The following is a 27585-nucleotide window of genomic DNA, read 5'->3' on the forward strand; positions in this document are numbered from 1 at the left end:
TTTGCTGGAGCAACAAGGCTTAAAGGATTCATCATGTTTCTGTAATTTCAATATCCCTTTTCTTTGCATTCTTCTTCGAGAATTTTTTTTGAAATCGTTAATTATTTTTATACAATGATCTCATGCTCATGGAGGAGCTACAAACGCAAGACAATTCCAGCATCTTCAGTTAAGTGCTCAGATGGGATCTACCAAACAGATATCAACCCACTCAAACCATTAATGGACCTTTATGTCTCATACCAATTAAGGTTCTAATTTAACGTATGCAAGGGTAGTTCAAGGTTGACAGAGACTTTTTAATCTCGAAAATGAAAAGCTTGGGAAGTTGTTGAAACAGAGGTTAGGTTTGCACCGTCCTGTCTGTTTGTCTTTGAACAGCGTATCTCAAAAGGTTGTGGACGGATTCAGACGACATTTGGTAGACAGGTTGGGTGTGTAACATGGACGAAATGATTCGATTTTGGTGAAGATCCGCATCCGGATACCAGAATTTTTTTCATTTTTAAGTGATTCTTCACCATTGAGTGATCGGGCCAAAACGATATATATTACGATATTTCAAAAACTTGTGGACGGATTCAGACGACATTTCGTAGACAGGTTGGGTGTGTAACCTGGAGGAAATGATTACATTTTGGTGATGATCCGCATCCGGATACAGGAGTTTTTTCATTTTTTTTAGTGATTCTTCACCTTTAAGTGATAGGGCCAAAACGATATATATCACGATATTTCAAAAACTTGTGGACGGATTCAGACGACATTTCGTAGACAGGTTGGGTGTGTAACCTGGAGGAAATGATTACATTTTGGTGATGATCCGCATCTGGATACAGGAGTTTTTTCATTTTTTTTAGTGATTCTTCACCTTTGAGTGATAGGGCCAAAACGATATATATCACGATATTTCAAAATGTTGTTGACGGATTATGACAAAATTTGGTAGACAGGTTGGGTGTGTAACATGGACGAAATGATTCGATTTTGGTGATGATCCGCATCCGGATACCAGAATTTTTTCATTTTTTAAGTGATTCTTCACCATTGAGTGATCGGGCCAAAACGATATATATTACGATATTTCAAAAACTTGTGGACGGATTCGGACGACATTTCGTAGACAGGTTGGGTGTGTAACCTGGAGGAAATGATTACATTTTGGTGATGATCCGCATCCGGATGCAGGAGTTTTTTCATTTTTTTAGTGATTCTTCACCTTCGAGTGATAGGGCCAAAACGATATATATCACGATATTTCAAAACGTTGTGGACGGATTATGACAAAATTTGGTAGACAGGCTGGGTGTGTAACATGGACGAAATGATTCGATTTTGGTGATCCGCATCCGGATACCGGAGTTTTTTCATTTTTTAAGTGATTCTTCACCATTGAGTGATCGGGTCAAAACGATATATATCACATTTCAAAAAGTTGTGGACGGATTATGACAAAATTTAGTAGACAGGTTGGGTGTGTAACATGGACGAAATGATTACATTTTGGTGAAGATCCGCATCCGGATACCAGAAGTTTTTCATTTTTTAAGTGATTCTTCACCATTGAGTGATCAGGCCAAAACGATATATATATCATGATATTTCAAAAACTTGTGACGGATTCGGACGACATTTGGTAGACAGGCTGGGTGTGTAACATGGACGAAATGATTCGATTTTGGTGATGATCCGCATCCGGATACCAGAATTGTTTCATTTTTTAAGTGATTCTTCACCATTGAGTGATCAGGCCAAAACGATATATATATATCACGATATTTCAAAAACTTGTGGACGGATTCGGACGACATTTGGTCGACAGGTTGGGTGTGTAACATGGACGAAATGATTACATTTTGGTGAAGATCCGCATCCGGATACCAGAGTTTTTTCATTTTTTAAGTGATTCTTCACCATTGAGTGATCGGGCCAAAACGATATATATCACGATATTTCAAAAAGTTGTGGACGGAATATGACAAAATTTGGTAGACAGGTTGGGTGTGTAACGTGTACGAAATGATTCCATTTTGGCGATGATCCGCATCCGGATACTAGAATTTTTTCATTTTTCAAGTGATTCTTCACCATTGAGTGATCGGGCCAAAACGATATATATCACGATATTTCAAAAAGTTGTGGACGGATTATGACCAAATTTGGAGGATGAGTTGGTGAGGTGACAAGAACAAACCGAATATATTTTGGTTCAGGTCCGAATCCAGATCCGATCTATCTGTGGGATACAAAACGTCAACTGTTCAGCCTGGCGGCGGTATGCGCTCTACCGAGTTACCTTCTATTTATCAATGTATTCCCCCCCCCCCCCCCTACATGTACATTTGATGTAATTCTGGATAGATGTTCTTTGAGTGGTTGAAAGAGATGAAAATCACAAGTGTGGACCTTTGGGGAATGACGCTCAAAACTTGCCAACTCATCTCCGCTCATGTGGTAGGGTTCACCTTCACATTACAGGGTGAGTACATACATTAGTGTGCAGTGAATATGCCCTGCCACATCATATACCTGGCCACCTGTGTAGCATATACCTGCTGAAGGATGAACACTGAAAGATTTTTGGAGCTTTTTTGGAGAATAATACAACAGTTCCATATCAGTACATGTACGGTAACTATGTTCGCCGCCATCTTGTTTTAATCCATAATAATCCCAGCATGTTTGTTTCTCATCACTTCCTGTTTTTTGGGGGGATCTCGTGGATCTCGTGGAAAAGCTAGAATTAGTACTCTAAACGGCTCAGGAAACAACAGGCCAAAAAGAACAATAGAGAAAGGGGGAAACACCAACAGCAGAAGTGAAGGCCAGGATAGAGGGAGACTTGGAGAGGAATGGGGGCAGGAGAGGATGCATAGGGCGAAGAAGATGGAAAAGGGAACTCAGGAGGGAAAACTGAAAATTTGGAAGGAGGAGGGATTGTGGTGGGGTGGGTTAATGAGGGTGGAAAATATCATGGTTTTGGATTGGTGAAGATCTGAGAAGGCAGTGAACAGCTGTCTTGAAGACCTGGAGGGAAGAATGAGAATGGAGAGGATGTGGAAGTTGATTCCACAAGTTGAAGAAAAGAGGAACGGATGAGTCGAGCTGAGCAGTGATCCTGGATTTAGAGAGTTTCACCAGACGGGGATTTATGGTGGAGTACTTCGTGTGCCCTGCAGAAACCTGAGTGTGTGGACGGTGGACAAAGTACGGAAAGAGGAGAGGGTAAAGACCAGAAAGGAGGCAGGAGAAGACAGAAAGACCACCGACCTGTCTGCAATGACGAAGTGACAGACCCATAGACTCAGCTTAATCATGGGAGATTCAATGATCTTGAGGGCCTTGGTTTCCACATCGAGCTGAGCAAGGTGTGAGGCAGGTGAGCCAGCCCATAGGGGAGAGAAGTACTCCATCAATCTGAGCAAGGTGTGAGGCAGGTGAGCCAGCCCAGAGGGGAGAGCAGTACTCCATCAATCTGAGCAAGGTGTGCAAGCAGTACTCCATCAATCTGAGCAAGGTGTGAGGCAGGTGAGCCAGCCCAGAGGGGAGAGAAGTACTCCATCAATGCTGTGGATGAAGGCCTTCGAGGTGGATCGGAGTTCTGTTTGCTTCTTTTTACATCTTATACGATAAAAAATTAACTCAAATCCTAAAAGATCATGGAGACTGAAATTTAACGCAATGTGATAAAACATAACATAGAAGACTGCAAACTTTATTTCAAAAACATCGAATTTTCCTAAATACTGTAATATTAATAAATAGCAATATTTACATTGATAATAATAAACAACAACAATGTTAAATGGGGGAATCCATTGTGAACATATCGAATGTGTTTGAAGATTGTACGCCTGATAAATATAGCTCGAGCAGACAAAACATACAACGAACATGTCACCAGACACGGCGGGAAACCCCTCTGTCCCAACACTACACCCCCTCATTAAATGGACCCAATGATTCAGAGCGAGTTCCTTTAATAAAGCCGTTCTCACTGCTTTTCCTCTCAAGCCTCGGGAACCCATTTAAATAGCGTGAAAGTTTTATCGTAAATGAAATGCGTAACGTGTTCCATCAGCAGGTGATCAGCCATCGATCTCGATATAATTGACATGCTCAATAGTCCCGATGCATGGAGGACAATGGCAGCTGTAACAAGCGTGTGCAGACACATTCGTTTCTCCAACGCAAACCCAAATAAAGCAAGGATTACCTCAGGTGTGTCGCAACGACTCAGGAAACTTCCCAAAGATCGCTCAGTTGACATTCAGCGAGTTCGCCCTCGAGCGGGTCTTGTGACTTGACTTTAAACTGCCGTTCTGGCACCTGTGCCATGCTTAATGGCCAAATTGCTTTTATCCGTTCATTAATTTTGCCTTGTCATGACACCTTTTTGTGATCTCTGAATAAACTCGAAGTTCACGCAAGATGGTCGTATTTCTGCTGCAGATTGTTTTTAAGTTGAGAAAAAAAACCCATTATGTAGACGGTGGAGGATGGCTCAGAGGAAATAGCGAGGTTTCGATTGTCCATCCAACTGCAAACTCTCATCCTGGTGCTTCGCATCATTGAGCACACTTTCCTCGAAATATATACATATATATATATATATATATATATATATATATACAGTATATATACAGTATATATACAGTGTGTGTATATATATATATATATATATATATATATATATATATATATATATATATATATATATATATATATATACAAATATATTGTTGCGGATCTCAGACGTCGGCCTTCCTCTTATCAAGGGGGGATTAATCCCCTTGTCCTTTTACTGGCAGACGCGGTCCGGGGCTATCACGTTCCTTCCGGTCGGTGTTAAATAGGGTTGTAAGCCGAATTAGTCTTATTACCTAAGTACTAACACCGGCCGTGAAGCAAGGAAATAACCCCACCCGAACCACGGCGTTAGTGGACACGCCGAGCGATTAGCGAGCCGCGATTCGGGCCGTTAACGAGAACTAACCCGATTGGAGCGGTTGTGATCGTGCCACGCTTACCCAATGGAGAAATCACTAAGACGATCGAATTAAGAGGAAAAACAGGAAGAACAAGGAATTTATTTACAATTGTATGGGAAGGAAGAGAAGTACACACTTTGTACAAATAAGAAGAGGAAGAGAAGCAATGTACAGGGAAGAGGAAGAAGCAGATACACAGGGCAGCCTTATACGATCGTACTTATCCCTGGACACGGGCCCATTCGCACTCAGACTCAGGCTCAGACTCACACGGGGTTGTAGATGGTCCGGTTGAGGGTCCACCGATGGCGTCCACAGCTCGCTCCAGTCTCCGACTCGTACCACGAAGCAGATGGTGATGGTCGACGGCAGGCAAGATCGCCGCGTGTCGGTGGCGCGGATCGGACAATTACATTGGGGGGGATCGGTAAGCTGGCGATTATACTGCGTACGTAATAGTTGTACCGGCGCCTTTATACACGCTCCCAGTATCGCTCGGTACAATGCGCCACTTCCACAATGATGTCACCAAAGCCAAGCCAAGTCCCGGTTCTTTGCCACTGCCGTATGCACGCGAGTCCTTGGACAGTCCTTCAATACCACGTAAGTTCTCTTGGTAAAAACGCAATCGTGCAAGTCCTTCTCAATACTCGAGCGCCTGCCTCTCCCTTCTCATAACTCGTTCAACAGAGGACCCCGGCTCATAACTCGTTCAACAGAGGACCCCAGCTCATAACTCGTTCAACAGAGGACCCCGGCTCATAACTCGTTCAACAGAGGACCCCGGCTCATAACTCATTCAACAGAGGACCCCGGCTCATAACTCGTTCAACAGAGGACCCCGGCTCATAACTGGGGTGTGGGCCTCGCGCGAAGGGTTTTATTGCCATGCCCAGCGAACCCTCTGGAATGTCCAGCCACACCCTGTCAGGCGATGTCGCCTCAGCCCCTGGTTGGTTGATGGGGTCTTACCGGCTCCGCCCTTGATGGCTGCCTGACGTGGCCACACCCCCACCCTTGCGCTCCGCCCCCTTTTCGGGCCTTACCTCGTGGCATTTGGGCTGGTTTGAGCGAGCAACTGGCAGCTAACGCTGCCGGCCCAACGCGTAACAAACTGTGAGGGGCAATGGGGTGCAGACTGGATAGTGCGCAATGGAGTCGATTGGAGGGAGCTGAAAACTGAATGGGGCCTACTCTTATTTGTTTTACACAACACAGATGCAACTATTGGAAATGGCCTTATCTCACATATACTAAGAAATAACTAACGTTCTAAGGTGACCTACGTGTTGCATGAGGCCTAACTATGGGGTGCAACCTTTAACCTTTAATGTTGTTACCTGTGTGGGTTCTCAAAACCGCAACACTGCACCCCTCCTTTCGCCAGGCTCATCCCCGAGCCGAACCACATACCAGTGAGGACAGCCAGCTTCAAGCAAGGGTCAGGACTACCTTTTAAATTAGTGTGACACTTAGGTTAAATGTAGAGGGTAACCACACCTAACACCCTGAGTGCGACCATTTTAAACACTAGATATGTCCCACCTGCTGCGTTGTGTACTATCTAACTGACTCACGCCCACAATTAACCGAATTACGGAATTATTTTCAAACTACACATAAAGCCGGTGGGGAGCATGTTATTTACAAGACTACTAACTAATTATTTACACTACAACCCAGGACCTGTCTTTTGTGGGAAGAGAGAAGGAATTTTTGAAAAGAGGAAACACAATTGCAATGCACTGCACCAATACACCATACACCCATATGCACCAAAATAAAATAAAAAATGCACAGAAAGCACCATCACCAAAAATGCACAATCATCACATTTCCAAAACTAATAAATGATGCCTTGTGCTTGGCTGCTGGGCCGATGGATCTTCTTGCTTCATGTTCTTCGGTGTGCCATTATGAAACTGAATGTCTTCTCGTCCTGACACACCAAAGATCAATAAAAAGTGCACAAACCGTGTCTGCTTTTTATTTTGTTTTGGCCAGCAGGGACAGCTTAGGTGGCCCGACTGCATGGCATGTGCGCCACTTAAGAACAGTGGTCCGCAAGTAAGATGCTGCTGGCAGCAATGGTCTGCCCCAGCAAAGGTGCCAGGCCACAGAACGTGTGGTCCATATGGTGTATCAGTGCAGGCGGCAGGCAGCAGGGTGCAGCGCAAAGGTGCAGCCACACTGCTCAGGACACCTGCACACTCCCCTCAACAAAATACCATGGGTCCATGGGTGGGGAGGAGAGACAAGCAGAGGTTAGCGGGGGCAAGGGCGCAAGGGTACACACAATGCAAGGTAATGCAACATGAGGGGCGCGGAGGGGCGAGCGGAGAAAGCTCGTCCCTAGCCGTACGTGACCCCCCATGTCACCTACTCTACCCCTGCCCTTCCCCGTATTTACACTTTACAATTTACAAATTCCGTCTCTACCGTCTCGTCTTTTCTATCCCCCCTCTATACCAAATTCGTCCCCAATCCCTCCCAAGAAGGAAGGGATGGAATACACACAATGTCTCACCCACGTCATGATGCGTCTTACATTCCAAACATTTGCAAAAACCTGGTGTGGAGTCCTGTCACCTCGGTGAGTGCATGTGTATGGTGCGAAGAGATTCTGATCCTAGCTATCCTTCTAAATGACATTAACTCTCTTACACTACCCGGGGTCTTGCCCTGCCAATCCAATTGGCCTCTTTACACTATGTGGTTCTAGAAACCAATTCCCATTGACCATACTATGGTGCCTCGCAATTTGGGGTCTCACTACCCCCATTTTTCAATACTGTGCCCTCGCACAATTTCGGGGCTGGGTCGTGTGGTTCTACCAGCAGGTCTACCTACCTGCGCACCTCCGCCACTGAAGTCGCCACCCAAGCTTGCCTAGCTCCTGCGACTACCCTAACTTGGGGAAGGCCCTCCTGGCTCTCTCACCCCACTAATGCCCTCTCTGGCATTGGGCTACCCGGGTCCTTCTCTCGGATCCTCGGGCCCCGCTGAACACTACACTGACCCTAACTGGCTCCCAGAGCCTACCTGCGGCCTCACCTGGCCGACAGACTACCAGTGGCAGAGTGCTCATTTAACCATACTCACTAACAGGCTCACACGCCCAGCCATTCCACTTACTCATGCACCCCTCAAAGCAACAACTTGCTACTACTCGCACCACAGATGTCAATATCCAAACAATTTACCTACTCCCTCTACCTAACTTTAAACTACCCTCCCCGGGTATTCGTGAAGGGGTCCATCTTCCCCCATCCACTCCTTCGCACCATGCACTCCACACCACTCTCACTACAAAGACTCTCATTCCCAATTCCTCATTTGCACCTGAAGCGCTTCCTCATACTCACACACACAGCATCATCTAGCTAGCTGCTTCCCTCCAATACTAGTGCTTTCCCTGTCATCCCTTACGCTAAGCACATCCCTCGTCATTATCATCCACCGAATCTGACTACGTCCCCACTACATGTACAATGTCACTACTTACATCTCAAGTCTCCTAAAGTCACTTCTAAATCCCTAACAATTATCCTAGCCTGCCCTGGCTAGTTTACACTGCCAAACCCCATACTCTACTGCTCATGTGCCCCAACAGCATGGTGAATGGTAAAGCTACCATTCGCCATCACTACTGCTATTACTATCCGTCCACTTGAGCCTCTCCGTGCGGGAATACAGCGTCCTTATAGTTCGGATTCGCAAAGCCGAGCAATGCATGCGGATTGTCACTCTCCTGTAGGTTGGGTCCGTCCGGCATTTTCGATTCTGGGGAGGAGGCATACTCGGACCGAGGTTCCAGGCACCATCCCGGCGCGGAGTCTTCCGGTCTCCGGCCCAATGACCCAACCTTCCCTGGCCGGAGCACCGCGCCCGCCAGGGGGCGAAGGTCCGACCTGGCCTACCCCTGGAATCGTGCCGTTTGCCCCTTGCGCCACGGCACGGCACCGACCATACAGGGCGGCCCGGCCAGAATCGTGCACGCTGCTCCTTGCAAGAGCGCCGCGGCAACGATCCCCGCCGGCTCCCACAGCACACAAAGAACACCATGCCCCGAGAGCTCGCGTTGGCTGTACGTCGGTTTAAACGCTGTCCCGGTCTGCGTCGATGCTCGGATCGCATTCTCACATCCACACGCAACCCTTTCTACGCTCACAAAATGTGGCGCTCCAGCGCCTCCCATACATCCCCTGCATTCTACTACTGCACTCTCTCTCCGTGCACTCTCTTCCGTTCCACACTCAGGTGCACACCACTCGCTGCTCACACACTCCATTACACACTTCTCTCGCGCACATCCTGGTGCACTCATTCTACTCGTGCACTCCGTTACATCCTCTGTAACAACCATGGGGGTGCACTTCTGCACACACCCACTCAGCGCACACCTACCCACGGGTGTGCAATCTCCTGCTGCACACCCAATTCCGCTCCCTGTTGTTGCATTCCAGCATCCACACAAGCCCGACAGCCTTCCAGGCCTTTTTCAGTTAAACATTCCCCTTTTACTTCCAAACATTCCCCATTTACTTCCAAACATTCCCTATTTAAATTTGAGTTTTCTCTTTCTACTTTGAGACATGCCTTAGCTGGTGCCCCAATATCACTCCCACTCTCTCTTTGGGCTTTTATTTCTTCAGTCTCGGCATCCAATTGTTCACTACAGGCCTCCAATCATTCACTACTTGCCCTCATTATCCCTCTCATTTCTTCACTACAGGCATCCAAATTTTTTAATAGGACAACCAATTTACAATCTACTGGTGCATTCAAGAAGGCTTTAAATTCTTCCTTCTTTCGTTCACTCATTCCCCCCATATATTTTCCGATACAGGCCTAGTAAGCCACAGCACCTGCTTCCCTGTTTGATCGCTTAGAAACAGGGGAGGTTCCAATCTTATTCTCACAACCACCTACCCTCGGCCCGCTTCTGTGCTCTTCAGGAACCTCCAGCCGCTCGGCCATCTCACTCACTTCCGCCATCTGCGGTGAGAAAGTAGTTCTACAGCGCGCGTATTTTACCTCAGAAAAAAAATCAATTTAAATTTTTCGAGAGCGCGATGTTGTGCTTCGCACACCAATCAACTATTAAATTTGGACACCCCAGTACTACAATCGATCCTCCCTCTGAGAGAGAGAGGCAGTTAATAATTTTGAATTCCGAAAGCTGAGCGCAATTTGCCACTCAGCGAGTATCGAACTCGCAACCCTCGGACACCGAGTGTCCGCTGGGTTCGACTCCCACACTCCTGACACCAGGTGAATGGTGTCGGAAAGTTCGTATCCTACTCCTGACACCAGTGGTCATGTTCCTGGCGATTAAGATCCTCCAAGGTAATGGGTAGCCGATCGAGCTTTACACTCCGAGGCATTCAATCCAATGGCAGTGTGAATACACGCGGGAGATGAGGGCAGCGAAGGGTAGCGAATCTCTTACCTGCACGGATCCCACTGGACGTCTTCAACCCTGGTAATCAACTCAACCCGACATGGAATTCAATTGCAACAATAAAAAGGTTTATTAAAAGAAAGGCCAGGAAACAAATAAATGCACAGTAAACTAAAATTCCTAAATGGAGCGCTCCTATACAGACTCATATACAACACAAGGGAATGATAAAATAATCGAAAGTAAAAATGTAGTGGACTCGGCTTTGAGTGGCTATTGAACCTCATTGGAGACCGTTGGGGCCCCGCGTCCCTGCACAGGAAAACACGCCTTGGCGCGCAGTTCGTTCCTCCAGCCACCAAGCATGAAGTAAGCAGGCCGCGCCCGTCCACTTGCCATCTGCTCCACACAGCACCGCCGTCTCTCAGCGTGGACAGCCCCCTGCAACGTCAGCACCAATGAGCCAGGGAAAGGAAAATGTGGCTGCTCGAACCGATCGCCCGGACCAAAAAGCAACAATGTCCGACTGCATGACACCAATATCCTTGGCTCAAGACGTCGGAAAATGTGAATATTCGCCATGAAATCCAGAACCAAGAAGCAGACGAACTGTGACCGCTTTTCGTCAGCTCGGGATACAAAGTGTGAGATATATAAAATTCTGACTGCACGCCATGAAATCCAGAAGCAGAGAGAGAGAGAGAGAACGCAAATTCGTCCACCTTTCACTAACACCAGGAACCAAGAGATGGAAAATGTCGGGACACAGTCTTTTGTTCCCAAGGCTCTTACGTCATCCAATGATGTCCGTGCGTGCTCCAATCAGCGAGTCCATCTCCTCGCTCTATGGTACCGGACAAATCACTGCTCTTCAGGGTGTGGCCTCACGGACCTGCCTGCTTGATGTTGCGATGTGGCGGCTGGCGGCACCAGCGGTATTGTTCAATGTCCTTTTTCCGGTTACTTTTATTTGGTGTTTATTTTAGGTGTGGAGTGCATGGCGGGTGTGGTGTGTGCGTTATAACAAACAAAGGAGCAATCACAGAGGCCATTTACATCCAGCGAATTTACTATTAATCCCTAACTAATTAACATAACCCCACCCCTCATCATGGGGACAAAGATACACGAACACGACATCCGGTCTAACGGGTGCCCAAGAAGGTGCATGGGGTTCTTCTTCTTCATCACGACATTTGGAGCACACTATCCGATACAATTCTACCTGGACTAAGGTAATCCATTGCCTACCCCCCATAAACATACATACATACATATATACATATACTCGTATATGTATATTTATATATGCAAAAATATTGGTACCCTTACACCTTTTTCAAATAATGCACCATTTCTTGCAGATAATTGTTGAAATTAAAAAATATTTTGGTATCCACATGTGTATTTCTTTAGTTTGGAGGGGGGGGGGGCAGAAAATCTGATAAAAATTCCTAAATCTTAGCTTATTCCACACAGAAATCATAAAATGGCCTGGACAATATTATTGGCACCTTTTAGCAGTTGTAAGGAATAATTATATTTCAAGCAGGTGATACTCCTTTACTTTGGATTTGAATTGAACTTTGGAGAAAAGAAAGAAAACCAGAGAATTGTCTGAGGAGGTCAGACACAATATTGTAGCCAAATATGGACAATCTCAAGGCTACAGGTCCATCTCCAGAGACCTTGATGTTCCTGTGTCCACCGTACGCAATGCTATCAGGAAGTTTAAGGCCCATGGCACTGTAGCCAACCTCCCTGGACGTGGCCGCAAGAGAAAACTTGATCGAAGATTGCAGCGAAGGATTGTTCGAATGGTGGAGAAAGCACCTTGTTCAACTGCCAAACAGATTCAAGCTGACCTTCAGACACAAGGTACGACAGTTTCAACTCACACCATCCATCGTCAACTCAATGAAAGGGGGTTCTATGGTAGGAGACCCAGGAGGACCCCATTGCTGAGAGAGGGAAATAAGAAAGCCTGACTGGAGTTTTCCAAAACACACCTGACCAAGTCAAAATCCTCCTGGGAGAATATCCTGTGGACAGATGAGACCAAATTAGAGCTTTTTGGTAAAGCACATCATCTCTATGTTTACAGAAAACAAAATGAAGCCTTCAAAGAAAAGAACACCTTCCCTACAGTCAAACATGGAGGTGGTTCAGTGATGTTTTGGGGTTGCTGTGCTGCCTCTGGCACGGGGTGCCTTGAATGTGTGCATGGCATCATGAAATCAGGAGATTACCAAGGAATTTTGGAGCGCAATGTTCAACCCAGTGTCAGAAAGCTGGGTCTCTGTCGAAGGTCATTGGCCTTGCAGCAGGACAATGACCCCAAACACACTTCAAAAAGCACCCAGGAATTGTTCAAGACAAAACGCTGGACTGTTCTGAAGTGGCCAGTAATGAGTCCAGATCTAAATCCCATTGAACATCTGTGGGGAGATCTGAAAACAGCAGTTGGGAGAAGGCATCCTTCAAATCTGGGAGAACTGGAGCAGTTTGCACAAGAAGAGTGGGTCAAACTGCCAGTAGAGAGATGTAGGAAGCTCATTCATGGCTATAGGAAGCGCTTGACTGCAGTTATTTTGTCCAAAGATTGTGCTGCCAAATAATAAGTCTCGGGGATCAATAATGTTGTCATTGCCGTTTCTTTTTAGTTTCTGATTTAAAATGATATATTGTTTTTTTTGTTTTTTTTTGTTTTTTTTTGTATACAAGATCGAGGCTCGTGAAAGAGCGAACATTAATCACACAGAAAGACAAACAGACACACAAAACAAATAACATCGGGAGCGGTAGACAAGATGGGGAGAGAGGGGGAAGGACACAAACACAACATTTGAGAGCAGGGACCGAGAGACATGGAGACATCGAGAGAACTGTGGGAGGGAGAGGGCTTTGGGGGGGAGGCATGGGAAGGGGGGGGGGGGGTGGGAGAGGTATAAAACATATGGACACTGCCAAGACTTCCAGGAAAGAAGTTGGAATTTCAAACAAGGTGGATCTGGGGTGAATTAGTGGGGGTAGAAAAGATCAAGGTTTTGGATGGGGGAAGATAAGAGATGGTGGTGAACAGCTGTTTTGAAGACCTGGAGGGAGGAGTGTGATTGAAGTGAGTGTGGGAGTTTGTTCCAGAGGCGGGAGAAAAGAGGAATGAAAGAGTGAAGGTGAGCAGAGAGCCGAGATTTCGGCAGTTTAACCATCAGAGGGTGGCTGGCAGATCTTGTGCGACCTGTAGGAATATTTGGGGGACAGAGCACAGAGAGAGCTGGGGGAGCAAGGCCGGAGAGGAGTCGGTAGAAGACAGAAAGACCACCTACCTGCCTGCGGTGAGTGAGTGAAAGGCCCTCAGAGATAGCTTCATCGCGGGAGATTCCAATGATTCTGAAAGCTTTGGATTCAACAGCGTGAAGCCGAGCCAGGTGTGAGGCAGGAGCACCAGCCCATAGGGGAGAACAGTATTCCATTGAGCTGCGGATGAAAGCCTTGTATGTGGTGAGGAGCTCAGGTGTGCCTAGGAAGGACTTCGCACGACGGAGGATGCCCAGTCGGCGACTGGCTTTGGAGGCCAGCTTGGAAATGTGGTTTTCCCAAGAAAGATCATGGCAGATGGTGAGACCCAAAAGCTTGAGCGACAGAACTTCTTGGAGAGGATTGTTGAGAAAGTAGATGGGAGGGTTGTCCAGTCGATCTTTTCGGAGAGACATAGTAAGAGTGTGAGATTTGTCAGGATTGAAAGACATGTTCCACATGTTTGACCAGTCTGTGATTTTGTCCAGGTCTTCAGAGAGTGAGGAGGCTGCAGACTGCCGATCTGAGGGAAGAGGAATGGAGCGGCAGAGAGTGGAGTCATCAGCAAAGAGATACAGAGGATTTTCCAGAGAGTCGGAGAGATCATTGATAAAGACCAGAAAAAGCACAGGGCCGAGCACACTGCCTTGGGGAACTCCAGCCTGAACGGGAAGGGGAGATGAGAGAAATCCATTCAGGGCCACACGTTGACTATGACCAGAGAGGAAGTCCGCAAGCCATGCATGGAGATTTCCATGGATACCATAGGAGGAGAGTTTGGTGAGCAGAGCTGGGTGCCAGACCGTATCGAAGGCACGTGATATGTCAAGGGAGACAGCTCTGATTTCCTGTTTGGCATTGAGGACCTCCATCCATTGTTGAGACAGCAGAAGCAGCATGTCCAGAGTAGAGTGACCTGGTCTGAAACCAAATTGATGATCAGAGATCAAGCCATTGGAGAAGAGGAAAGATTTCATATCCGAAGCAATGATGGATTCCATGACTTTGCTGATAATTGGGAGCAGGCTGATTGGTCTGTAGTTGCAAGGATCTGTTTTTGCACCTTTTTTGTGTAAAGCGGTAATGTTTGCTGATTTCCAGGATGCTGGCAGATGACCTTGAGCAAAGGATAGGGTGAAAAGAACAGAGAGAGGGTGAGATAGAGCGGCAGCGCAGGATTTTAGGCTGATGCCATCTGGTCCAGTTGCAGAATCAGAGTCGAGGTTTGACAAAAACTCCTCCACCTTGTCAGGAGAGAAGGTCACAGAGTCCAGGAGCAGTTTGGTTCGACTGGGAAAGGTGGGAACAGAGAGAGATGGGTTTGGGACTAAGGATTTTGAGGCAAACACAGAGTTGAGGCATTCGGCTTTGTCACGTGCGATGTCAACTGTGTGGCCATTTGAGGTAAGGGAGGGGATGGAGGGGGAACAAACACCAGAAACGGATTTGACCGAAATCAAATTTGACCAATTTTTCTGAATCAAAAACAAAGGTTCTGTAATATTAACAGTGGAATAAAGAATTGTGGAGACCAAATACTTTTGTCAATTTCAACTTATTTTTAGGGAATATTGTGAATTATTTGAAAAAAGTGCAAGGGTGCCAATATTTTTGGCCACGACTGTATATCATAACAGTGGTTCATCATGTAGTTAGAGGTGCAAAATCTATACTTTGTTAAAGTTGTTCATTTCAAACCAGTGGGTTATCGGCAGCTGTGGACGGTCAAGATATGCAATTGATAACGAAGTGGAGATGAGCCGGCTTGCCACGATGTTTAGACGAGTCGTCGAATTGATGCTCTCACATGAAAGAGAATTGGTCTGAAGAACTATTTTTAAAGGGACACACCGAACCGATTCATGGCCACAACCCTTTGTACTGGATTTTGGAATGCAAACATATCGGCTAGACGGCAGCACCGGCCTTGAAAATGACCATAAATTAGGCCTCTGAGGATGTAGGAGTTTCAGGAGAGAGGAGAGAGAAAGCCAGATGGAACTGCGGTGTGCTGAGGCATTTCGTTTTAAAAGCAGCATCCAGTGAAGAGACCGTGAGTGCTGCAGGCGGACCACCACGGGTTCCACACTCCAAGCCACGGTTCTCGAACCTGCTGCACACCTGCGGAGGCTGATCGTTCCTACCTGCTGGCTGGTACTCAACGACTGCTGCCTGGCTGGTGTCCCAGAGACGACATCGCCGCAGACATCTCCCCTCCGGTTGAGTCGAGACGGGTAAGGAACTTGCCAACCCCCACACTCTCTCTCTCTCTCTCTTCACTTCAGCAGCAGGTACGCTTTGTGTTCTTTAACAGCATGCGGTGTGATTTGAGGCTTCAGAAGTCACCTTTGTGCCCTGGTGGTTCCAAGCTCACCGGGGAGGACATTCAACGTGATCGACACGGTCGGAGTTAACCCTGTACAACCCAGCTGGACAAGATTATTTGAACGTGTGAACTCCTGACCCTTTTTCATAAACTTTATCACCTGCTGAAGTTTTGGTAGACTCGTGACTGCATTGAAACCTGTAGTCAGGTATCTTAGGGCCGGATTTGACATGGATATGGACGTTACGGACAAAAGCGCCAATTTTTCCCCACATGTTACCCGTTACCTTAGCTTTTCATTTTTGATAGGAACCACTTCCTCCGAATACATTATGGCGGCCATCTTGGATTTTCAAGATAGCCGCCATGTAAAAATCTATATCTACCAATATCTCACCTTCTAAGCCACTTAGGATCACAATCTTGGTGTCTAAACATACATTTTCTGGGTCAAGGAATACAACTATACCATTTAGAAACGCAACAGACAATTTTTATTAACTCAAAAAATAAACTGAACATAAAACTTGAAAAAAAATTAAAACGGAATACTGTTAATGTACCATCGTCACTGAAAATACTGCAAAAAATAATGTATTCGGAGGAAGTAGTTCCTACCAAAAATGGAAAGCGAAAGCTATGGGAAGAAAGTGGGGAAAATTTAGCGCTTTTGTCCAGAACGTCCACATCCTTTTGCTAAGCTGCCCGACTACTGTGATATGTGTGCTTTATGATCTGGGGGATTTTTAATCACTGAGTGTTACTTTTAATCAGTAGTAATTAGTATAAGTATTTTAAAAGTACACGTTAGGGATTAATAAATATTGTTTATTAAATCTCCTTCTGCCTGGTGTCGTACGTTGGTGTTTCACCTGTGTAATAACAGACAGGACATATTATTGTCCGCAAATCTTTTCTACCATGCTACCCTCGAGGTAACTGGTGCACTCGTGTTGGTGCCTCGACGCCGTATGTAACAATATATATATATATATATATATATATATATATATATATATATATATATATATATATATATATATATATATGATCTGGGGGATAATAATGCGGCCACATAATATGTACATGCATATGTAAAAGTTATTTTGTGAATATATATATATATATATACATAACATATGCATATATACGTAACATATATATATATATACTGTATATATATACTAGCAGGAGTACCCGGCAGGAGGGGGGGGGGGGGGGGGAAGGAGGATGCAGGAGACGTGAGGAGAGAGGGAGGGGAAAGATATACTACATATACATCTTTGGGGGGGGGGGGTGGCTTTAACAGGCTCCTCCGTTTTGGGGAAGGGGGGATGAGAAGGGGAAAAAATTTACCCGTGCAAAGAGTGCTTTAACCGTGTTGCCCAGTGTTGCCCAGGTAAAAAAGGAAATTGTAATACCCTCTAACCTCAGTGTTGCCCAGGTAAAAAAAGGAAATTGTAATACCCTCTGCCACCATCACCAGGTGGCGCTACACGGTACACATTTTCATAGAAAATGTACGCCCCTCTCCTGGTCTCCCACACCCCTGCATGAGGCTGCGGCCACATAGCCTATGTTACCCCCCCCCCCCCCCCCCCCAGACAAAGTTGTATTTCTATTTGTACCCTGAGTAAAGTATATAAGCGTTTATACCTGGAGTACCTGGCGTTGTTCAAGAGAAAAAAGAAACATTAACATATTTGAAATGAGGGCAAATAAAATGGAAAAGCAATTACATCCAAATCAGAATCCATCACAATGTCAAATCATAATTTTACCTTTTCGTTCAATATATGCTGCTGAATGTGCCGTTTATCACGTTTCTGAGTTAAGTATGATGACGTTCAGTAAGAAGAAGAAGCCTTACTTCCAACTTATTATGCTTGCGGAATGGTTTGATTTCTTTATGTTCAGATGTTTGAGAATTGTTTTGTATTTATTTTTTTGTGAATGTGTACTTATATATAATTATAACTGTCATTATTCAAAAAGGCTGATGCACTTTTAAAGCGATGATTTAGAGCTTTAGTCGCTTTCGCTTTAGAGCGATGATTTAAAATTCCAAAAAAACGAACTTTTCTTTTTCAATTTCTTTTCTTTTTTGCCTCAAACACTCCCAGACACTCACTGATGAACCTCTGAAAGTTTGAGGAAGATCCGTTGAGCCATCTCTGAGAAAAATGGCGACATACACACAGACAGACAGACAGACAGACCAACAGCTCTCTTATATAGTAATATATAATGATATATATTTACATAACATGTACATAACATACATATATATATATATATATATATATATATATGTGTGTGTGTGTGTGTGTGTAGCACACAGTGAGGTCATGCTTCAGACAAAAACCACATGACGACACTCGAGAAGCAATACGGTTATTCTAATTGTTTGGGATTTATCAGATCTCTCTCCTTCTCAGAACGAAAGTGAGTGTGGGTTAGGAATGCTCGGTGGAGGAAGTGCTGGACAATTAGTAAGGAAGGGAAATGGAGAGAAAGAAAGAGTTCCCAATGTCCGAAAGTGTATTTGGTGGAAAGTACAAGGGCATGCAGATAGATGTCTCTTCTTCAAGCATAAAAAGGGGCAGACATGGCAGGGAGAGACTGAGACAGGAGGTTAGAAGGACAAGGACAGGACTCTCCGTAGGAAAAGAACTGTTGAACATTAAGAGATGGCTTATTGTAAGAAACACTTTTCTGTCTATTTTCTTGTGTCATTATTATTCCAACAGTTGATATGTCGATTTATTGTCCTCTTGAACTCAAAACTACCTAATTTACCGTTTTTACCTTTCCTTGCCATTTTGTACTCACCTCTTGCATTGTTAACCTATTGCAATTCCATCTCAAGCTGAGCTTAAGTTCGGTAGTTTCATCTTCACCCACCAGCGGTTCTTTAGTAGAGAAAATGATTTGTTTCAGGTTTATTTTTGACCATCTTTACTCTTTGCAAAAATATTCAGTAAGATATGGTATAAATTATTTCGATCTTTTTACAGGCGTTAATTCTGAAATGTGATGCCATATTAAGATGACATCAATACCTCCTTTCCCTCCCTGTCCATCAGGGCACGTCATCGTGGCTGTGCTCGCTGTGTGTCACGTGGGCAACATCTGGGCGGCACCAGCTGCAGATCGTCTGTCGAGGCTCAGTTCGCACTTGATGTCTCTGTCGGAGCAAGCGCTACAACAATACGTGAGATTACGACTGTAGTTATAACGATAATAATGGACTCTTTTTTTTTTTTGTACTACAACTGTTGCCGTTGTCAGTGACTAACGTGTCTACTGTTACTTTGACGTTCCAGACAACCTCATGGCTGGGGGATCCTCACCGTAGATATAGTGTCCACGACGAAGCTGCCATCCTGACACCGTTGACTTCTTCAACTCCGGGGCGAAAGGTGTACCTGCTCGCCGCACGCCTTCACGTCTTCGTTGGGTGGAACCCTCACCCTCCGCGCTACCTGGAGATCCTGCAGGCAGACACCTGTACGCTCCTTCACGCTGTGAGTTTCATTTCGGTGCGCTCTGCTTCCGTGCGGCGCCATGTATATTCGTGCTGTGACCAGGTGCTTTACCTTCGCATGTATCGGTAGGCAATGAAGACTTTGTCACTTTGCTTTGACCACTATTGGAGGCAAATTGTTCGAGCCCCATTTTTGTTTTTCAGCTCGGTATTTTATTTCTCCGTTTAATACACAATCAGTGCTGGCGTAGGGTACATGCACATGTAAAGGGGAGTTTCGGGAACTTCTGGACAGCACGAAGGCGGAACCGAAAACTTTGCAAAGTCGAGGGCGGAGCTTGCGCCGCGGCCCCGCCCCCCGCGCATTCCGACGTATTGTACTCACCGTTCCTTTGTTTCCAAAACTGTTTCAATGGGCTCTGTAATAATATAATGCTCTATTCTCTTACTCCCCAGCTCGAGGCAAATAAGAAGAACTCGTGTGCCTTTCACGATGACGTCACGGCCGACATGAAGATGCCCAAGAATCGATTGGTTCGTGACACGATTGGTTACGTCATTCTGCGCGACCTGCGTGACGCGTTCGCGTCACTAGCAGGTAAACCAAGTACCACAGCAGAAGCAATGATCGTGACGACGGAAGTGCCACGGATCGAAGTGACAACGGATGAGCCACAGTTAGAAGTGACAACGGATGAGCCAGAAGTGACAACGGATGAGCCAGAAGTGACAACGGATGAGCCAGAAGTGACAACGGATGAGCCAGAAGTGACAACGGATGAGCCAGGAGTGACAACGGATGAGCCACAGATGGACGTGACCACGGACGATCAGAAAGAAATTGGTTCAGAGAATGCTAATCTGGTTCCTCGTGCTTCTTCTTCCAGCCCATAAAAATTGCTGTCCTTGGCCAATTCAGGCTTTCTCCCATTCCTAACCCTGATCTGTCCTGCCCCTCTCATTGAGCCCCCCCCCCCCCCCCATGCCCCTTTCCTTCGCTCATCGACTCCTGTGCAACGTCCTGTCTCCATGTTCCTCTTTCAATTCCTTGCCAGACTGTGAACATGCTGCCCTCTGTCGTTTAACTTGTCCTCGAGCCTGGATGTCTGGATAAAAAAAGAAATACAAACAATGGGACAATGCAAGGTTTCAAACTGCAGATAATATCTCTCTGCCCAACCTGTTTGCACTGATGTTGGTTTACATACAATGTCTGTACTTGTTATTGAAGAAATTGTTCACTTGTATTTTAGCTCCACTTTAATTGTTCACTTGATGGATTTTTATTCTGAAACTATTTATTTTATTTATATTATATATTCTGATTCGATATTTATATTTTGGGTTTTTTGATATTTATATTTTGGGTTTCTGATATTTATATTTTGGATTATTTATGTGATTAATTTATTATTAAAAACTTCAAAACTACAATTCTGCTTTCAGTGTCATATTCCCCAACACTCCCCCCCCCCCCCCCCCCTGCTGAAAGGTACCATTTTTCCCACATGTTACCCGATACCTTAGCTTTCCATTTTTGATAGGAACCGCTTCCTCCTTCCTTCCACTTTCTCAGCTTCTAAGCTACTTAGGATCACAACATTGGTGTCTAAACATACATTTTCTGGGTCAAGGTATACAACTAAACCATTTAGAAACGCAACAGACCATTTTTATTAACACAAAAAAGAAACTGAACATAAAACTTGAAAAAATAAATAAAACGGAATACTGTTAATGTACCATAGTCAGCAACTTGCCTGCTGGAAGGTACCATTTAGATGAAGGCGTGGCAATTTCAAAATGGTTAACCATGATTGTTCTGTTCCTGGATGAAAATCGGCCTCGCGATATCGGATATACGAGAAATATCCGTGGATGATTGGAGTTGGGTTCCTATAATTTCCTTTTAATACAATTAGCTTGTGGTGGCCGTGGTTAAAGCACACATACACACGAATGCCACAGCCCACAGATGCTCCTTTCACCAATAGATGCAAAAATCGAGTATAGTTTCTCTTGTGGCTCCAGAACCAAACAAAATATAAATAAATATATATGTATAATGCCCTCGCAGCTCCCACGACACCCACTCCCACCACCCCCCACCTCTACGGATTTTTGGCCTTTCACGGACTCACAACGCCGGAAGTTTTTGCAGTATGGACTGCAACATACAAATTCTACAATCGACCAGGAAGTTATCTAACTGTTTTGTTGTGCAGAGACACACCCCTTAATTGTTGTTGGTACGCTTACAAGTATGATCGGCTTCTTTAAAAGTTTTTTCGGCGTTTCATTCTACAATCTTTATCTGGGAGGCATGAAATATGTCCAGACCGCCCCGACTGACTTTGTTACTAGGGGTTCCTGCGCATGCGCACCAAGCAATCTTGGGCGGATTACATCATTTCAAATTGTACCGTATTGTCTTAGACAATAAATTAATAATACATGCTGCCTTTCCTCCAGGAAGTAATGTTCTGCAAACATTTTTGAAACCACGAAGTAAGGTTCTGAAACCCCTTTCCCACTTCCAAAAAAAGTTTCAGCATTCTCTCAGGATGTATCAGAAAGTCACCAATTTCACTTTATATATACAGTATTGAGAATATTACCTAAAAATTGCATAATTATCTTTAGGACTGTTACGTGCTCCTCCCCGAACCCCCTGGTCACGGTGTACCTCCGAGCCCCGAGAGGAGTCACGGCAGAAAAATGTGTTATTCTGTATGTCAAAGATCAATGGTGAAGCCACACCAATTGTTACCAAAAACAAATATTGTATTAAGATCACACAAGAATAACAGTACAACAATAATAGTAATCAAAAGTACAATCAATATATATCCTATACCATCAGTACCATCAGTTTCGTAATATATAACTCACTGTGCTCCAAGTGAGTGAAACAAGAACATCCCCAATGTCTCTTTCCCGGCTTCAAACCAGAGTTGATTCCGGTTTCAAGCCAAAGTCGATCCCCTCCAGCGATCGTCAGAACGATGTCTAATCGAGACCAGAATCCCGTTCGGACAACAGTCACAGTCACGCGGCCAAAGCTGTGCAAAGGCGCCCTCAAGGCGATTGGGAAATCCAAAGGCGCCCTCCAGGCGACCGGGAAATCACACCCTCGGGTATGGACGTTTCACGGCTCACAGTCGGCGAACCTCAGATTTACCTTCAAAATCCACGTTACCCACACACATGCCCGATCCACGTCGGGATGCGGTGAAAATGGCTGTAGTGAAGCAAAGAAACCTTGCGCGACGTGCAAAGCGCGCGAGTCAAAATGGCCGACGGCCCGTTCTCGAGACATAACGGCAGTCCAACGATTCTCTTCGGAATCGACCGCAAAACCTGACACGCAGGTTGATCTGTCACAGTGATAACAACTCTGTCGCAGGAATCCCTTTCCCGGGAAAGCCAAAGTTCACTCGTGACTCTTGCTCGTCAATGTTCACTCCAGACCGCAAAGCCACTATGCTTCTTGTCCAACTCCACTCGCTCCGCCTTCTTTTCCCTCTTCCTCTTCTTCGTCGTCGTCCCGGTTCCCGATCCGGTTTCCGGTTTCTTTTAACACTAACTTTTTCACCTTTTGAAAACAGTGCATACACAATAAACCTTTTGAAACCAATAATAGTACATGGAATCAAAAATGTTTACAGTGGATGAAAACCACAACAACGGAAGTGACGAATCCGTAACAAGGACATTAACTCAACATCTTCTAATTAGTCGAATACTTCCACAAATGCAATCATAAAACTTTAAACAAAAAAAAACTATTTTAGGGGGGCAACCCATTTGTAGACCCCTCGGGGCCCAATTTATTTTGACACCTGGCTAAGGGCAGAAATAAAAACCAAAAACACCTGGCTAAAGGCAGATGAGCTCCGTGAGGGAGCCAAGGGCCACCCAGTAAGGAGATGGTGTCTCCTAAAAAACACCCATCCGGTTTGTACCGGTTCAAGTCATACCAAAGATTTTTTTAAATGGTACGTGCTGCTTCCTGGGCATGAAAAGGATAGAGCACGGACAATCCCCTTCGGTTGGCATCCATGGGGAGGAGGAAATTCCTCTTGAGGAAATGCCCCACTGAGTACGGTTAGAAAAGCGGCGCCATTGTTATGACGTCAATGGTAGGCCCTACCCAGAGTATCCCGGGAAGTGAGGGTAGTGACGACGCTTCCCCCAAGCTCATTGGCTGTGTTGAGTGTTTGTCTCGTCATTATGTTATTGAGTGTGTGTGTGTGTGTGTGTGTGTGTGTGTGTGTGTGTGTGTGTGTGTGTGTGTGTGTGTGTGTGTGTGTGTGTGTGTGTGTGTGTGTGTGTGTCAGCTGTATTACGAGCTGTAGCCCATGTATTAAAAACAATACCAAAAGCCTCACAGCGGCGAAGCCTGGCTTGTAAAATATTATAAACCACAAACACACATGATTAGCTTTTTAAACAGTCGTTAATGCTGTCTATAACATTAAACAAAGAAATTTGGAGGAATCTCGACATCCATGAGGTAAGTTTTACTTACAGAACTGAGCGAAGATCTACTGTAATCTATATACCCCACATGGTTTGGAGGTGTGCTCATTTACCAAGCAGCTAGCTAGAGCTTGCCGAGCCACCCGTTCCTTAACGGTTTTGAATGGAGTGCTTGCCCCGAATGCTTAAACCAAATGGCGATCTCTGCACAAAAACCTTGGTAAATGAACACACACCCAATGTTCTTGAGACCCGACCATAGATCGACTGTAATCTCTATACCCCAAAGAGGAATGATCCTTCCTGACACTCCCGTAATGAGTGGGTGTACTTGTAAATTAAAATGTCGGTTGGTGCAGTCAGCCGTCGTAATGACATCATAGACGTATATGACGTAACGGACACAAAACTGATATATTTTAACTTCCAGTAAGTTTGCAGTCACTACGAAGTGATTAGTGTTATGATTAGATTTACTATAATATTAACGTTACGTTATCATTATTTCGAAAATGATATTACTAGTACCGACTGCAAAGCCGCAATGAGCCGGCGAAGCCAAAGCCTCTTGCCACTATTTTACCCATCACTATGGTATCAGTAGGTTAGGTAGTTGGTAGTAGGTAGGTGTAGTAGGTACCGTACCTGCTAAGACTTGGTAAAAGAGAAGAGCAGACAGTCCTCCCCAATACCTGCATACCTCTTGCCACTATTTTACCCATCACCATGGCATCAGTAGGTTAGGTAGTTGGTAGTAGGTAGGTAGGTAGTTGGTAGTAGGTAGGTGTAGTAGGTACCGTACCTGGTAAGACTTGGTAAAAGAGAAGAGCAGACAGTCCTCCCCAATGGCAATACTTGCATACAATACAATAAATGTCACAAGAAGCTTAAGGAAGTAACTATACGATGTGCTAACTTAAGGCCTATTTTTAACTGGGCTTAACATACGTTTTCACAGTAAGTGTGTAGTCTTCTAACTTCAGTCGCTGTCAGGCGCCAGGGCTGGTTCTCTGACTCTCTGGGCACGGCAGCTTCGTCTACCAGAAGACGTTAGCTTGCAGTGATTAATTCGGTGAATTCCATCTCAACTTCGGATATTTCCGGCCGTGAAAAACTAGCCGTATTTCTAAACTAAATATGTAAACCGCTTATACCATATTTCTGGCCGTGAAAAACTATCCCGTACGGCCGCGAGATTTCTAAAAAATAATTCTTCGTCAATTTTAGAATATCTGACGCCGTTTTCACCGTCCGAAACGCGTAATAATATTTTTTCAAATGCTCGAATCTCATTGGTTTTGGTGTTTGATGACGATTTTCGTTGAAGATAACGAGGTTGGTCTTAACCTACTAATTAGAGGTTTCATGAGATTGTGAATCAAAGAACGACGGGTGAAACAAACTCCTATTGAACTTTTTCGCAATTGTTTTATGCAAACTTCCGCATCCGGTCGATGGCTGTCTCCAGCACTCCATCCAGTGAGTGATTTCATTTTAGAAATATTTTTTCAAATGCTCGAATCTCATTGGGTCCGGTGTTTGGTGACGCGTTTCGTTGAAGATAACCAGGCCCGTGCGGGCCGATGTTGGTCTTAAAGTATTTTAATAATACATTGGAGGTGCATAAGATTGTGAATCAAACGATGACGGGTGAAAGAAACTCCTAATGAACGTTTTAAATTTGTTATGCATACTTCCGCCTCCGCAAGATGGCTGCGTCCACTGCGCTTCGGATTCTCGAGCCAAGGCATAATCAGGTTTTCAACATAATACGTACTCGTTTATTGACAACACCAGCTTCGCCGGCTACTATAAAAAAACCGAGGCTAATTCCCTACTTCCTCGGTTATTAAATTAGTACCGAACATGCTTAGATCATTGATCATGAACCATACACCGCTTCAATCCCTGAACTTTCCATTCACGACATTGGGATTAAAGTGTTGTGGTCATATTTACGATATTATTATGACGAAAAAGATACTACTAAAACGATACACTACTGTATTAAGAAACCTGGGCTTAATTTGTCCAAAGTGGTCCGAAGATGAGTCATAACGCAAAAGGGGTATTCATACCGTATTGGTGGGAGAGTCGTAATGCCGATGGTTTCGATATTTGATGGTCATTTTAACAATCGGTTTGTTTGTGTTTCACACTGAATGAAAAACATAAAGGTAGAGCATGGTGATTGTGATGTATGACAGGTTCGACGATATGTTCGGCATGAACGGCATATAAATCAAAATGGCAGTGTGTGGAGAGTCAGCCGCCGTACTGCCGTAATGACATCTGACGTATTCACATCACCCTGTCATGTGACCATATCCTCAGCTCTGATTGGTATACGTTCGAGGGGACATACATATGGACGGACAAACACTGTTCTAGACGGCTTCGCCCGATGGGCTACGCCGTAAAAAGTTTCATCAAAATCGTGTGTAGTTTCAGAGAAGCAAGCAAATAACTATTTTGGGGGGGTCAAACCTGAATCTACTTTGACCCCCGGTAGACCCCCTTAAAGCTCAATTATTTAAATGGCTTTGCAGGCCAGCATTGAAATGTGGCTTGTCCAAGAGAGATCATGGCTGAGAGTGAGACCCAAGAGTTTGAGTGACTGAACCTCTTTGAGATTGTTGTTGAGAAAGTCGATTGGAGGATTTGCAGAACGAGCCTTTTGGAGAGAGAGAGTGTGTGGGATTTCTCAGCATTGCAAGACATGTTTCAAGTGCTTGACCAGTTTGTGATTTTGTCAAGCTCTGAGGAGAGGGAAGAAGCTGCATAGAGATCGGGTCTGTCAGATTTTGTTTTTGTTTTTTGGATTTTTGATTTGATCAGGTTTTGTCAGGGTCTGTCAGAAGGATGAGGGATGTCACGGCAGAGAGTGTGCGCAGTCGTCAGCATAGAGATAAAAAAGGATTTTCCAGAGAGTCAGAGAGATCATTCATGAAGGTTAGCAATAGGATGAGGCCAAGAACACTGCCTTGGGGTACTCCACCCTTGACAGGTAGAGGAGATGAAATGATTCCGTTGAGAGCCCCATGTTGACTTGAAGATTTGAAGAACAAACGATTGAGAGAAGAAGATATAGAAGATGGAGGAGAATGGAGAAGGCAAATCCGAGAAACTGACCCCTAACTGTTGGGAGGAAGGTTAAAAAAAGGGAAGATTCCTGGCTGGTAAAAACAGTTGGACACAGTATACTCGAAGGTTGTTTAACAGAAACCTCGCTTGAACATCACGATGCATGTTGAGAGCACCCCCTGGTGGCAATATCCCAGAAGTGCATGTGAGCGTTTCAAATGTGCTCACATTCTGCTTGAGATTAAACCTCCAATCAAACACCCATCGACAACCATTATTACCGCCACCACCAAAGGTGCATGGAGGTTATGTTTTCACCCCTGTCTGTCTGTTTACCTGTTTGTCTGTTAACAAAATATCTCAAAAGGTTGTGGACGGATTCGGATGAAATTTGGCAGATATGTAGCGTATGTGACAATAACGAAATGATTAGATTTTGGTGAAGATCTGGATTCGGATCCGGCTACTAGAATTTTACAATGATTCTTCACCATTAAGAGATTGGGCCAAAAAC

General features: G+C 45.0%; 1 protein-coding gene across 1 annotated transcript; it reads left to right on the top strand.

The window, feature by feature from the left end:
- Window positions 1-5494: 5494 nt before the first annotated feature.
- LOC137432046 (uncharacterized) lies at window positions 5495-20937 on the top strand. Its single transcript, XM_078769479.1, has 5 exons — window positions 5495-5594; window positions 10266-10340; window positions 19105-19232; window positions 19345-19545; window positions 19962-20937. The coding sequence occupies exons 1-5, from the start codon at window positions 5495-5497 to the stop codon at window positions 20397-20399; spliced, it is 942 nt and encodes a 313-aa protein (XP_078625605.1). The 3' UTR covers window positions 20400-20937.
- The last annotated feature ends 6648 nt before the right edge of the window (window positions 20938-27585 follow it).

The sequence above is a fragment of the Myxine glutinosa genome, unplaced genomic scaffold (assembly GCF_964187855.1).
Source record: "Myxine glutinosa unplaced genomic scaffold, kmMyxGlut1.1 SCAFFOLD_2686, whole genome shotgun sequence".
In the NCBI taxonomy this organism is placed as follows: domain Eukaryota; kingdom Metazoa; phylum Chordata; class Myxini; order Myxiniformes; family Myxinidae; genus Myxine; species Myxine glutinosa.

What these genes read in the sequence shown, in the direction of transcription:
- LOC137432046 (XM_078769479.1), top strand. Translation starts at nt 5,495, where the DNA reads ATGCGCCACTTCCACAATGATGTCACCAAAGCCAAGCCAAGTCCCGGT. An exon ending in GGACAGTCCTTCAATACCAC is followed by an intron (nt 5,595 to 10,265) that starts GTAAGTTCTCTT and finishes TCCTGACACCAG; the next exon opens with GTGAATGGTGTCGGAAAGTT. An exon ending in AGCAAGCGCTACAACAATAC is followed by an intron (nt 19,233 to 19,344) that starts GTGAGATTACGA and finishes TTGACGTTCCAG; the next exon opens with ACAACCTCATGGCTGGGGGA.